We start from the raw sequence: 13,219 nt of genomic DNA, 5'->3' as shown, positions 1-13,219 counted from the left end.
TTCTAAATTTTACAAATTAATAAAATTTAGAAGAAAAGATAAGAGAAAACAAAAAAATAGAAAATCATGTAATGAGGAAAGTAGAAAAGAGCATCACATGGGTACTACTAAAAACCTAAAATATATACCACAGAATATCTCATGGGTACTACATAAATAGTCAAAGATACATCTTGGAATATCCAGTTTATATTATGTGACATCTCAAAATACATCGTGAAACATCTCATTAACATTATGTAAATAAACAAAATTACATTATTGAACATCAGATGTATAGTACATGATCATAATATCTCATGGAATATAAAAATTGATATTGTGTAAATAAACAAAAATGCATCATCGAACAACACATGTATATGGCATGAACACTATAGTATGTCATGGAATGTAAAAAAATTTAAAATATAAAATAAGAAAATTGTTTAATTAGAGTAAAGAGTAAAATAAAAATAATAAACAAATAAAATCAAATAAAAATTATAGAAAACATAAAAAATTATATAATGAAATAAATAAATAAAAATGGAAAAGAATAAAACATGAAAATAAAATAAATAATTGATCTAGATGAGGACTTAGTCTTGATCTCATTGTCGGCACATGTCTATCATGTACTTGCTGAAGATTCAACTATGTCTCGTTAATGAATTTCTCTAAAAAAGACATAAAAGAAAGATAAAAAACATAAAAATGAAAAGAAGAAAAAAACTTGGAAATAAAAGACAGGGAAAGGAAAATAAAATAGGACCACGGAAAGAAAAAGGTAACAAGAAAAATCAAATAAAATCAAATAAAAAACAAAAGAAAAAAGAAAAAAGAAAAAAAAGAAAAGAATAAATACACACGAGCTGCGGAGGAACGAAACTACATTTGTTATTGGGCCATGAGAAAGAAGTAAGGCCCAGGAAGAAAAACTTGAGGACCACTCGGCGTTGTACTGGCGACAACGCCTCCTCCCGTCGCTTCTCCCAGACGTTTTCTGCCCCCTACTGGGGGAGGAGCTACGATGTATGCACCGGCACCACGCAAGGAGCACGCGAGGAAGGAGGTCAGTGGCCCCGGCGTCGCAGCTACACCGCGTCCCAGTGCTGCCTCGCGTGCCAGCCATCGCTCAGGCAGTTGTTGGCAACGGCGACTTTGGTGATGCGCATCAGCTGCTCGATGCATTGCCTGCAAGGTTTGTGGTCAGTCCTCTCTTCTCTTTCTTCTCATTTCTCAAACTGCTAACCACCAGCAACAAGTCAGCTATTTTCTCTGATCTTTCTCCAACGCCAAGCACCAGGACCAGCCCCTATTCCTCTCCATCTCCCTTGCAGGCATCAGCGATTCAGCGTCCAGGCCACCACCATACACCAGCACTGCCTCCAACATCTCCCCTGTCTGCAGATCCATCGTGTTCTTTTTTTTGTTTATTGTGCTTGCTGATGTGGTTTCATTTCATTTCCATCTTTTCTCCTTAGCATGGACATCAGTGCACCGTGCTTATTGCACTTGGCCTTGACTGGCAGGTCTGCCACCTGGTTTATGATGCATCCGGCCATGGGAAGCTTGTGCTGCAGCCTGCAGGTGGCTTTGATGGCCACCACTTTGCAGTGTCCTCGCAACGCTTTTCCTATTGATTTGGCTTTGATACCCCCTGTTGATTTGGCTTGGTTTAATGATGTATCTGCTACCGCTCTGGTTCATCCATGGGTTCTATTTAAAATAAGAAGAAAGTTTTCTCCGCAACAGCAGTGAAGTGATTGCAGGAATTGCAGAGTCCACCTCAAGACCTTTGTTGCAGTCCAACCAGGTCATGGCACTTGAGGTGGAGGAACTAATGCGAAAATGCTGATGATTGCTTATCTCTGCTTCTGTATGCCAATCTAAATTCTGAATCTGATTAGTAAAGTATGTGACAAAGCATTCAAACTCATGTTGATTATCATTTATCCTGCACAAAAGTATGCAGGATATGTGACAGTTATTTAGAAATTGCTCTTCTGTTGTCTGCAGGTACACTTCTGCTCTTTTTGTCTTTATTTCTCAAGGGATAGTGACAGCCTCTCAAGGTATGCATCCAACTTACTGTGAATCTTCTGATTTGGTACCACAGAAAAAGCAAATGAAAAATACTATAGAAACCTGGAAATTGCAACAGGCCAACAACAACCAAGAAAATGTCATATTTCTGTAATGTGTACTGAATATGTAGTGGATGTTCACAATGATTTCAGGTCGACTGGTCGAAGCTGGTCGCTCTAGGACCGACCAGGCGATTAATCGTCGACCAAGGCGATTAATCGCCCTGGTCGACCCTGGTCGTCCACCTGGTCGTCCAGCTATTTCAGGGCATATATGCCTATATATATACCTCTATATATACTATATAATATACACAATCAAGCTAGCATCAAGACTACATTAGTGTTTAGATAGTGAATTACTTGTGGGAGTTGGTTTCTTCTCTTTTCTGCACTGTCCAGAGGTCCATATTGCTGTCCCAAACTCCCCCTGCAGCCCCTCTATTCTATCTAAACCCTAACAGGCCAAAAACTTAAAGCCCATTAGCCCAGTCCCAGTTAGAAAAGGCACAAAAAAACAGAAGTCTGGTCGTCCATCTTACCTGGTCGTCCGATTAATCGCGATTAATCGATGATTAATCGGACGACCAGCTTTCTTGTCGAACTAATCGAGTCGGACCTCCTAATCGAATCCTAGGAGCGACCTGGACGATTAATCACGATTAATCGGACGACCTGAAATCATTGGATGTTCAACTATATAATTATTCTCACATTATAATCATTTAATCTAGGGTACTAGCCTAATATTAAATGCTGCCACTTCTGTCCTGCCTCCTTTTCTTCTCTGCACAATGTTTGGTACTTTCATGCCCATAGTAACCAGTTATGATTGCCGACAATGTTTGGCTTTAATGTTTTCATTTTTACCTTCCATAAACCTGTGGTACACTTATCTATAGTAACTAGCTTAGATTTAAAAGAAATGTGCATGAAATCTACCAACTGAAGCACTCTGGTGTATGGTGTAATTCTGGGATATGACTTTTATCTCCATATATATATACATAAGATGCAGCACCAATTTCACAATTGGAGAGTATGCACATAATTGTTTGTAATACAAGGCAACAGCTTCTGGTTCAGGTGAAGAATAAGAGTAGTTCGGTCATTGGTGTATGGAGTAGCTTCTCGTTCACGTTTGAGCACTTTTAATTTATTCATACAATCTCTACAAGTACAGTAGGGCTCCCATAGGATCTAGAACTGTGTACATATCACATATACAATTTGGCAGGCTTAATTTATTTTCCTAATCCACATACATTTTCCTTGTTTCAGAAAATACCTACCCCATGTCATTTTCCAATGCATTTGATTTGGTTGACAGATCTGATTTACAAATGATTCAAGTTCATTCCTAACAACGCCTGTCCCTATCTCAAAATAATCATTGTTTTGCAGTAAATATTTCCTTCAAGCTGCTGCTGTTAGTGGTGGCTTTGTTATCGAGGATATGTATTAGAAATGACTACAATTGTATATTTTTGTTCACTGAAAGAATAGTATATTTTGAAAATAGTGAACTATTAAGGGAAAAAAATAAGAACATGCATTGCATGTATTTCATTAAGAGAATGGTGAGTACAACCGAACATCCAAAGTGTTAAAAGTACAGACACCAATTAAACTCTAGGCCAAACAAACAATGGTAATATACACAAACAAGAGAAGAAAAGAGCACAGGAGCTTGCCCAAGCTCTAACCTAGCAAGAAGACACACAACAAAACAAAGGGGTAAAGCAAAACTAGTTATCTGGAAGTAGCAATCCAACCGACAGTTTGCAGCCTCCACCTTGATCTTTTCCACTGGTTCTAGAGGTCAGCAGCCTTCACTGTGGATGAGCCTCGCATTCCTCTCTGTCTAGGTTGACCAATTGGTGAGCAGTAAAATGCAGTATAATCTTGCCATCACAAACAAAATGTAACCCAGTAAAAACAGAATGCTTTTGCACTGTTAAGTTATTGCATACATAGTCAAATTACTATCTTCATTGCATACATAGTCAAATCACTCTCTTGGCTGTTACTATTTGCACTCTTGGTAGCAGTAAAAAACAGAACGCTTTCTTCACTATTAAGTAGGAGAGATTTGTTGAGAGCAACAGTGTAACCGAATTTCATTCAGTTAGCATTAGTTTATGAACGCCTCTACAATTTCATTCAGTTAGTCTTACTCGGATCATGGACGAGTACTTTTAATCCTCTGCGTATAAGTGGAAGTAATCCGAAGAGGATTAGCAAAGAGTTCTGCAACCCCCATCCATTGCTCTGTTGAAGACTTGCAGCACACTTCTGAAATTTTATCTGCAATGAAGGACTTTCCATGCACTTACTTACCTTGGCCTCCCCCTTACTGTTCCAAAGCTGATTTGTTACCTCTGATTGATAAGGATGCAGATCACCTCTCAGGATGGAAAGCTTCTATAATGAATAAAGCTGGGAGCCCTATTTATGGTCCAGAATGGTGCTGACAGCCACCCCATTTATCTTATGATTGCTCTTGATCTTCCAAAATAGGTTGTCAAGGCCATCGACAAAAATGCAGAGTCTCTAGTGGGGCCAAGAACAAGCCAATGGAGGTAATTGTCTGGTGACCTGGGACTGGGAAAGGGTGTAGCATCCACTTGAATTCAGTGGCCTTGTTACTAATAATCTTAAAATAATGGGATGGGCCTTAAGCATCCGTTGACTGTGGGCACAAAAGACAGATCCTTTACAACCATGGGCTGGACTGTCAATCCGCGTACTGCAGAATGCTCTAGCTCTCTTTAATGTGTCTGTGGACTATATAATTGGTAATGGTGAACAAATTCGGTTGTGGGCTGATCGTTGATTGCAGGGAAAGACAGTGGCAGAATTGGCCCCTAACTTGCACAAGATGATCTCCAAAAAGGCTGTATAGACAAGACTGTACCTCAGGCAGTTTACAATCGTGCTGCCTGGGTGGCTCATATCAAGAGAGCTCTAACAGTACAGGTGCTAGTTGAGTATTTAGTGGATGGCATGTCTCTGCAACCAGATATTTGACCAGTACTGTTGGAAAGCTCTCCCATGATTCAGCCTTTTTTTCCCCCCAAGGATCTATCAATTTTGGTCCCTGGAAAAGAATTTAAAAAGCTGCGTCCCTTTAAAATGCAAGACGAAGACAATGAGCAGGAGATGCAGAAGGTGGGAGGGCTGCCCAATATAAGAAGAACCTGGAGCACAGGATGACCTGACATATAGAAGTGCTTTCATCTTTCCCATTGAGTGATCCTACTATCAGCAATTTGATTGCTGATCATCAACTGTTATGTTGTCAGTTATGGACATCTTATGTTTAGAATTTTGATCATTTATCTTATCTCATGGTTACTTTTGTTTTCCATTTACAGTACCTGTCCCAAGGCACTGACCCTAAGACCCATACGCACAAGTTCTTGCATGTTTGTGACTTCCAACTTCACTTAATAAAATAAACTTTACTTATTATGAATGGCATACTTATATTTTTTTTTTATAAAACATTCAAAGGAAAGTATACCAATACTTATCTTGGTCTGCATCTTACATCACAAATGTTTGAGCTGCGACCATGATGAATTCAAGATTTGGTGACCATTGTTATTTGCTCCAAAAAGATGTTGAAAGGTTTTAGTTTGGCCTGTAGACATATATACCATGAAGTGTTCATGTATTTTATTTGCATGTTATCTTTTGGGAGAGATGTATCTCTGTGTAAATTTTGTGAGACTGTGCCCATTGCAATGCATGGGCCAATAGCTAGTAAGATCAAAAGCAACCTATACCATTCTCCAAATGCATCTGCAAAATGACAACAGAAGGACAATTGCTGTGATAAGAAAAAGGACAATTTGTGGTATTGTTTCAATTAGATCAGACATGTAAAATTTTTACATTACCTTTCTATTACCTTGTAGCTAAATTACCTTTTGTTAAGACGAGTCCTTTTTTAGATACCACCAACATTGAGAGGAAGCTTTAATTTCCAAATGAAGCGGGTGCTTGGGATGACAATAAGGTTTATCAAAGCTCTATACATAGATTGGACCATGAATTTTCTGTATTTATGTTATGAAAATTCATCTAATGGCATTCTATTAAAAAAATCAGATTATATGCATGTTCACAAAAGTAGTATTTGTCTCACTTTTAAAATAACTTTTATGATGATATTACTATTTTGTAGCAATTATAGCATATAATTATAAGTTATAAAAGAAACAAATCAAAAAAAAAAATATTTGCTCTGTATTAATATATGTCCGGCATCGTTGTATCATCGAAAAAAGGGAGATTTTTTGACCAAAATATGGCTTACATTAACGAGGATGAAAGGAGTACTTCAGTTTAATCATTGTACAAAATACCTGCAGGTACATGATCCTATGAATTGTCCTATCACACAGCGCAGATGGCACCAGGAATTCAACGAAGAAGCAGAGGCATCTGTTGGTGGCAAGAGGCAGAGTCTGCTCCAAAAATTCAGCAGCAGCTCTTGTTGCTGCAGACCCTTACCGGCGGCTGTCCACGCGGGCTGCAGGGCCCCGCGCCGGCGTCGGTGAGCATCTTCACCACGTCCCTCATGGTCGGCCGCCCCGCCGGCAGCTTGGCGGTGCAAAGCACGGCGATCTTGAGCACCTTGAGCATGTCGTCCCTCTCCCTGGCCACCACGGCCACCCGCGGGTCCAGCACGTCGTCGAGGCTCTCCGAGGCGAGCTTGCTGGACAGCCAGTACACGATGTCCCTGCCCTCGCCGAACCGCCGGTCGATCGGGCTCCGGCCGGTGACCAGCTCCAGCAGCACCACGCCGAAGCTGTACACGTCCGTCTTCTCCGTCACTCTGAGCGAGTAGGCCAGCTCTGCGAACGTGAACACCCCCAGCTGATCGATCAGTACAGTACGTGGAATGCAAATAATTTGTGTAATAAAGCCAGTGTCAGAGGAAGAAGACTCACCGGGCGCGAGGTAGCCATGGGTTCCGGCGAAGCAGCTGAACTCGGAGTCGGAGGCATCCGCGGCGACCTTGGCGATGCCGAAGTCGGCGATCTTGGCCTCGTAGTCCTCGTCGAGCAGGATGTTGGTGGACTTGATGTCGCGGTGGATGACGGCCGGCGTGCAGTCGTGGTGGAGGTACATGATCCCCTTGGCGGCGCCGAGCGCGATCTTGCACCGGCGCGGCCAGTCCAGCTCCGGCCGCCCGCTGCCCTTGGCCTCCCGCCGGAGCGCCTGGTGCAGGTTGCCGCGCGGCATGTACTCGTAGACGATGAAGTTGAGCTCGCCGCGCGACAGGCACGCGTGCAGCTTCAGGATGTTCCGGTGCCGGACCTTGCCGAGGATGGCCATCTCGGCGGCCATCACCCGCGCCGCGTTGCTCTTCCACAGCCGCTTCACGGCCACCACTCCGCCGGCGCCGGCGCCGCCGCGGCCCTTGAGCTCCAGCCGGTACACACGCCCCGTTCCGCCCGACCCTATCAGGTTCTCCTCCCCGACGGCGCAGATCTCGTCGGCGTCCAGCTCCAGTGGGTGGAACGACTCCAGCTTCCACTGCCCGCACCCGTCGCCGTGCTCCAGGTCCCTCTTCTTCACCTCCTCGAGCTTGAAGCTCCGGTAGCTCACAAACACGATGCCGGCCACCAGCAGCAGCGTCGCCGAGACAAGGACCAGCACCAGCACAAGCTGCGACTTCCTGGCGAGGAGGCCGTCCTTGCGGCCGCCGTCCACATTGCAGGCGCTGAGGTCGGACCTGCCGTCCACGCAGAGGCCGGGGTTCCGGGCAAACGCCTGGCCGCCGCCGGTGAGCACCAGAAGCCCCGGCGGCACGTTCCCGGTGAGCTGGTTCGAGGAGAAGTCGATGGAGCTGAGTTTGAGCGCCTGGAGGCTCGTCGGGATCGGCCCGCTGAGCTCGTTGTTGGAGAGGTTGAGCGAGTTGAGCGACGACAGCAGCGACAGCGAGGCCGGAATCGGCCCCGACAGCGCGTTCTGGGAGACGTCGATCTCGACGAGCCTGATGCAGCCGCCGATGTCGTCCGGCAAGGCGCCGCTGAACGCGTTGTCCTCCAGGTGCAGCGCCGTCAGCTGCGACAGGCTGCCGATCTCCGACGGTATGGAGCCCGAGAAGGTGTTGTTGGACAGGTAGAGCTTCTGCACCTGGCCGAGCCGGCCGATTTCCGGCGGTATTGCTCCGCCGAGCTTGTTGTTCTGCAGCCACAGCTGGTTGAGGCTCTGCGCCTGCCCGATCAGCGGCGACATGGCTCCGGTGAACCCGTTGTCGGACACGTCGATGATCGTCGCCGCCGGGAGCCCCCACAGGCCTTCCGGGAGGTCGCCGGTGAACCGGTTCTTGTTGATCCGGAAGCGTTGCAGGCTCTTGCACACCGCGTACTCCTCCGGGAACTCACCGGAGAAGCCGTTCTGGAGAGCGAGAAGGTACTCGAGGTTGTTGCCATGGCACAGGTACCTCGGGAATGGCCCGACGAAGCCGTTCTCGGAGATGTCGACGCTGTTGAGCGGTGAGAACCGGCCGAAGTTGGCCGGGAACTCGCCGGAGAACCGGTTCTCGTAGATGGAGAAGCTCGTCAGGTACCGCAGGTCGCCCCACTCCTCCGGGATCGGCCCGGACAGGTTGTTGTGGTAGAGCTGGATCACCGTGAACCCCGTGAGCGCCGCGAACGCCGCCGGGATGCCGCCGCTGATCTGGTTCCGGGACACGTCGATCTCCCGCAGCTTGGTCAGTTCCCCCAGCTCCGGTGGGAGCTCGCCGGTGAGGTTGTTCTTGTACAGCTCGATTTTCCACAGGTTCCGGAGGTTTCCGATGGCCGGCGGGATCGCGCCGGCGAGGTTGTTCATGGACATGTCCAGCGTCTCCAGCGCGGTGAGCCCGAAGATGGAGTCCGGTATCACCCCCGTCAAGCTGCTGCCGGCCAGGTACAGGTACGTCAGGTTCCTGAGGTTGCCGATGCTCGGCGGCGTCTCCCCTGGGTCGTAGCTGTTCATGCCGACGCTGAGCGTGGTCAGGCCGGACAGGTTGCCGACCCACGCCGGGAAGCGCCCGGTGAAGTAATTGTTCTCGACGTCGAGGGCCTGGAGCGCCGTCAGCGCGGACAGGTCCGGCAGCTCTCCGGCGAGGCTGTTGTAGGATAGGTTCAGGAACCTGAGCTGCGTGCATTTCGCCAGCTCAGGCGGCACGGGCCCCGACAGCGAGTTGGAGTCGAGCTGCAGCCGCGCTAGGCCGTGCAGCGCCCCGACGGACGGCGAGATCCCGCCGGAGAGGTTCATGTTCGACAGCGAGATCTCGGTGACCGTGCCGGAGCCATCGTCGTCGCACCGGACGCCGAAGAAGCGGCACTTGGAGGTGGCGTTCGTCCATGACACGAGGTGGTTCAGAGGGTCGTTCAACCCGGCCTTGAACTGGAGGAGGGCGTGTGTTTGGGAATCGATTTGGCAGGTGCAGCTCAGGAAGAGCGAGAGGAGTGTGATCAGATTCAGAGGGAGGCAGGCAAGGATTTGTCCTCTCATGGCAAGCAGATGATGTTGGCAGATTCTCTGAAGAAATGGATCACATGGGGTTCTTGTGCTGTCCTGAATGTCTTGAGAGATTCAGAACACCTGAAAATGGAAAACAAGAGATATGAGTCATGGTTATAAACTTATAATGATTAACCATCCAATTTCTTGGTGATACTACTGTATTAGATGAGTTGAAGTGACAAAAAAAAAAGAATTCAAAACTTCTATGCATCTTTTTTGGACTAGGCTAATGTCAGCCTCAAAAATTGCCATAGGTGGCCACAGCTATATGCACAAACTGGTAGGTGATTTGGACACCCCCAAGGCCGCAAGTTGGTTTCCTATGTAAACATGTTCAGAGAAGATGACCTGCCAGCTACCACCTTCCACTGCCTCTACCCTGTTCTGCTGCCTTCATTTCGCCACAAACACCACGAAATGCAATAGATTGCCTCATGGAAGCCACACACCACCACACATATTCACCTCCACCAAGTTAACCGGGGACGAAAAGGCAGAGCACTCATCAGAGATGTATAATGGGATCAGATGATGGAATCCACACACAAGGATAAAAAGAAGATGGTCAAAGCAATTTCAGTGGGAGCATACTTTGGCACTTGCTATTTTAGTGAGCCATCAGTGTCTAACATGGGAAATGGCCCCAAAATCATGGTGCTTAGCTGCATAATAACAGGTGGCACCTAGCGAGAAGCGACACGTTAGGAGGGACCTGTGTAAAAGAGAGAGTTATTGGGTGGGGGTGGGGGGGGGAGGATTTGATCCAATTTTGGTATCAAGTTCTTGGCGGTATGTCCAAGAAAAGAAGAAATTGACCTAACATGTTTTGCCCCATGACTGAATTCTAAAATGATGACGGTAAAGAATAATTATCGGTGGTAGATTTTGATCTTGCTAAAGAAATGTTTTTGGGGTTCTGGCTCCACTGACTAATTCTCTAGATAGAGTATCATGTACTCTATCATTGTTGCATAAAACGTGACAACTAGTCCACAACTTTTTGACTTATGACCGTGGTTTTCAATATAATGCATGTTGGATTTGGAATCCTCATTCAGTATCTATAGATTAATTCTACTTATCATGTCAAGTACATACTACAAAAATGTAGATGTACTTAGAAGGCTAAATCAAGGAAATAAACCATCAGGTTCACTAAAAATAATAATAAGTATATATGTAATCACTTTTCATGAATATCAAAACTCAAAATTTCTCAGCATGTGTAGATTTTGGAAGAGTTTGCACTCATTTGTACTATGTCTTTACATCTTACTAAAAAACCTGCAAATAGGACCTTCTAAACTAATATACTCCCTCCGCTCCAAACTATAAGACGTTTTAGTTTTTCTAGATTCGTAACTTTTGCTACGTATCTAGATATATATTATGCTTATATACATAATAAAAACTATTGAATCTAAAAATGTCGAAACGTCTTATAATTTGAGATAGAGGAAGTAGTTTTTTTGGCAGCATAGTCAACTAGTCATAATTCCAACAGATGCCTATATCCCCTATCTGAGAGTGATATATTGGACTGTTAGAACGACACATGCCAGAAATTCATCTGGAGTCATCAAATCAGTTCGTATCATGAAACCACACAGCACCAAACAGGGGTTACTTCCTCTTCTTCTTTACTCCTATTAATTAATAAATATGACAGCTCTTCTTCCCGATTTGTTTAAAAAAGACAGGTTTCGGCATTTCTTTGGTGATGACATGGTTCCAAAAGTAGCACATATTAATTTTAGGTGCAGAAACTTTAGCTATTATTATCTTCATTCAATGATCATGTACAGTATATTTGTTCAATCAGATTACTTTACTCAAGTTAAAAGCCCACAGAGGAAAAAAAGGAAATAAATAGAAATTCAATCTACCAAGTAAAATGAAAAAAATATGTATGGTAGTGGAAAACTGGTGCTTTCCTTAATCAGAGGCTGCAAATATTCAACATGCTGACAAAGGAAATATACTTGCAGGAGCAGGGCTACTGCTCTGGAGACGCTGGAATGTGGCTGCAGGAAGCCCAAGCTACACTCCAAGAAATGATTGGAGTGGAAGCTTCCACAGGGCAGATACAACTCCCACGAAAAACACAAGTGACACAGAGGTTATATGGTAATCCTGCAGAAGAACACAAATGAATACTACACTATTGGCGATCGACGAAGCACATCAGGTAGCATCTCTTGCAAGAACTAGGTAGGTAGAAGCTACCAGCTAGAAAGGGAATCCATGGAAGGAACTAACTACGGCGTCAACAACAGAGGCCTATTGCCAACAGGATGCAAAGCCATCAACCAAAACAGAGAGGATCATCAGAGAAAGAATAGCTCAGTTACAGAGATTTTATATACCTTCCAATCCAGCACCTTTCTTCCTCCCCTAGCTAGCTCTTGATCAGCGCCTTCTTCGACCGCACCGAGCGACCGACAACCTCGCGCAACGAGCAGGGAGACGAAGAGGAGTGAATTGAGCGAGCGAGCAAGCGAGGAAGCTGCTGGTTTGGGAGCAGATGGTCAGAGCAGAGGATGCAGCAATTGCAGGGCTAAGTAGCTAGTTAGTGTGGGCTTAGCTCGTGGTATGGTAACTGGGGATCAGGCTGCTATGGTTTTGACTCTGGTGTGGAGGCTCAGATTCAGCGATGATATACGCGGCCGGCGGTCACGGGATGTGCACCGGAGCGGAGCGGAGACATGGCCATGGAGAGAGATAGGCAAGAGGCTGTATCAAATTGGTGGCCGGTGGCGGGACAAAAGGGACTGCAATATATGCAAGAGCCGATGCTGTTGCTTGCGGGACTGCCGTTTCAGCCGTGGCATCCGGCCCCTCATGCCGGCCTGCTTTGGCTGCCCGCGCTGGCGCTGGTGGCTGGCTTGCGAGTGGGACGGAGGACCAACAGGATCCTCTGTGCCGTAACGGAGGTGCAGACCAGAGCGGCGAGTAGAAAATGACAATGTTTCTCCCTCCCCCTTATTAAAACTAAGGTTTTAAATAGCGGGCTAAGGTGTTTAGCGGTTTATGTCTAAAAGAGCTAATAGCGGAGCTAAATCGGGCTATAGCGAGATATAGCGGCTAAATTGTACATGAACATAAATAGCGGTACTCTAGCTCAAAAGGCTATAGCGGGCTATAGCGGCAGCAATAGCGGAAGATTTAAAACTATGATTAAAACTGAGCATGCATGCCTCTGTTTGGACCTAGTCTAACATTGTACTAGGCATCATGGTTACCTCTTATTTAACTTGCATCCAAATTTTGGCTTGTATCTCTTGTGAGCCGCACTACGAAATCGGTTGTTCATGTTTGGCTAAGGTGACGTTTGGTTCGGATGTAGGACAGGGATCAGGTGTGATATCCCTTTTTGTCCTAGTGTTTAGTTGGGACAAGATCATTCTTGGAGGAAAATATTCTCTTAGATCCAAGGACAACAACATCCCTTAGAATCCAAGGGATGTTCCCTTAAAAAAATTTAGAGGGTTGATCTCGTCCTTCACACATGTTGTCTGCTTTTTTTCTCTTTGTGTGCCATAACGGAGGTGTAGAGCAGAGCGGCGAGCAGATAATGATAATGTCAACCCCCAAGACTAAGCATGTCCTCTACTTGG

General features: G+C 45.8%; 1 protein-coding gene and 1 long non-coding RNA gene across 7 annotated transcripts; one reads left to right on the top strand and one right to left on the bottom strand.

Annotated features, from left to right (window-relative positions):
- On the top strand, positions 898 to 5,540 carry LOC110435563. 4 transcript variants are annotated; one of them, XR_002453302.1, is made up of 3 exons: positions 898 to 1,183; positions 1,515 to 1,896; positions 2,002 to 5,540. It is a non-coding gene; the product is annotated as an uncharacterized LOC110435563 (long non-coding RNA). The 4 variants fall into 4 exon arrangements; XR_002453301.1 differs by having other exon boundaries at positions 898 to 1,190; XR_002453303.1 differs by having other exon boundaries at positions 898 to 1,896; positions 2,002 to 2,057; positions 4,463 to 5,540.
- LOC8057178 (receptor protein-tyrosine kinase CEPR2) lies at positions 6,303 to 12,520 on the bottom strand. 3 transcript variants are annotated; one of them, XM_002449263.2, is made up of 3 exons: positions 11,969 to 12,520; positions 7,031 to 9,680; positions 6,303 to 6,934 (listed from the first exon to the last, which is right to left on the bottom strand). In XM_002449263.2, exons 2-3 carry the CDS (start codon positions 9,588 to 9,590, stop codon positions 6,558 to 6,560), a joined length of 2,937 nt encoding a protein of 978 aa, XP_002449308.1. In that variant the 5' UTR covers positions 9,591 to 9,680; positions 11,969 to 12,520; the 3' UTR covers positions 6,303 to 6,557. The 3 variants fall into 3 exon arrangements, with proteins under 3 accessions (XP_002449308.1, XP_021316892.1, XP_021316891.1); XM_021461217.1 differs by lacking the exon at positions 11,969 to 12,520 and adding an exon at positions 11,537 to 11,924; XM_021461216.1 differs by lacking the exon at positions 11,969 to 12,520 and adding an exon at positions 9,951 to 10,277.

Source organism: Sorghum bicolor, chromosome 5 (genome assembly GCF_000003195.3).
Source record: "Sorghum bicolor cultivar BTx623 chromosome 5, Sorghum_bicolor_NCBIv3, whole genome shotgun sequence".
In the NCBI taxonomy this organism is placed as follows: Eukaryota; Viridiplantae; Streptophyta; class Magnoliopsida; order Poales; family Poaceae; genus Sorghum; species Sorghum bicolor.
The sequence above is the reverse complement of the archived record's forward strand: the minus strand, read 5'-3'. Positions and strand labels throughout refer to the sequence as shown.

Excerpts from the sequence above, each read along its gene's own strand:
- LOC8057178 (XM_002449263.2), bottom strand. The coding sequence starts at position 9,590 with ATGAGAGGACAAATCCTTGCCTGCCTCCCTCTGAATCTGATCACACTC. Across the intron at positions 6,935-7,030 it reads CCATGGCTACCTCGCGCCCG|AGCTGGCCTACTCGCTCAGA; the intron begins GTGAGTCTTCTT and ends TCACGTTCGCAG.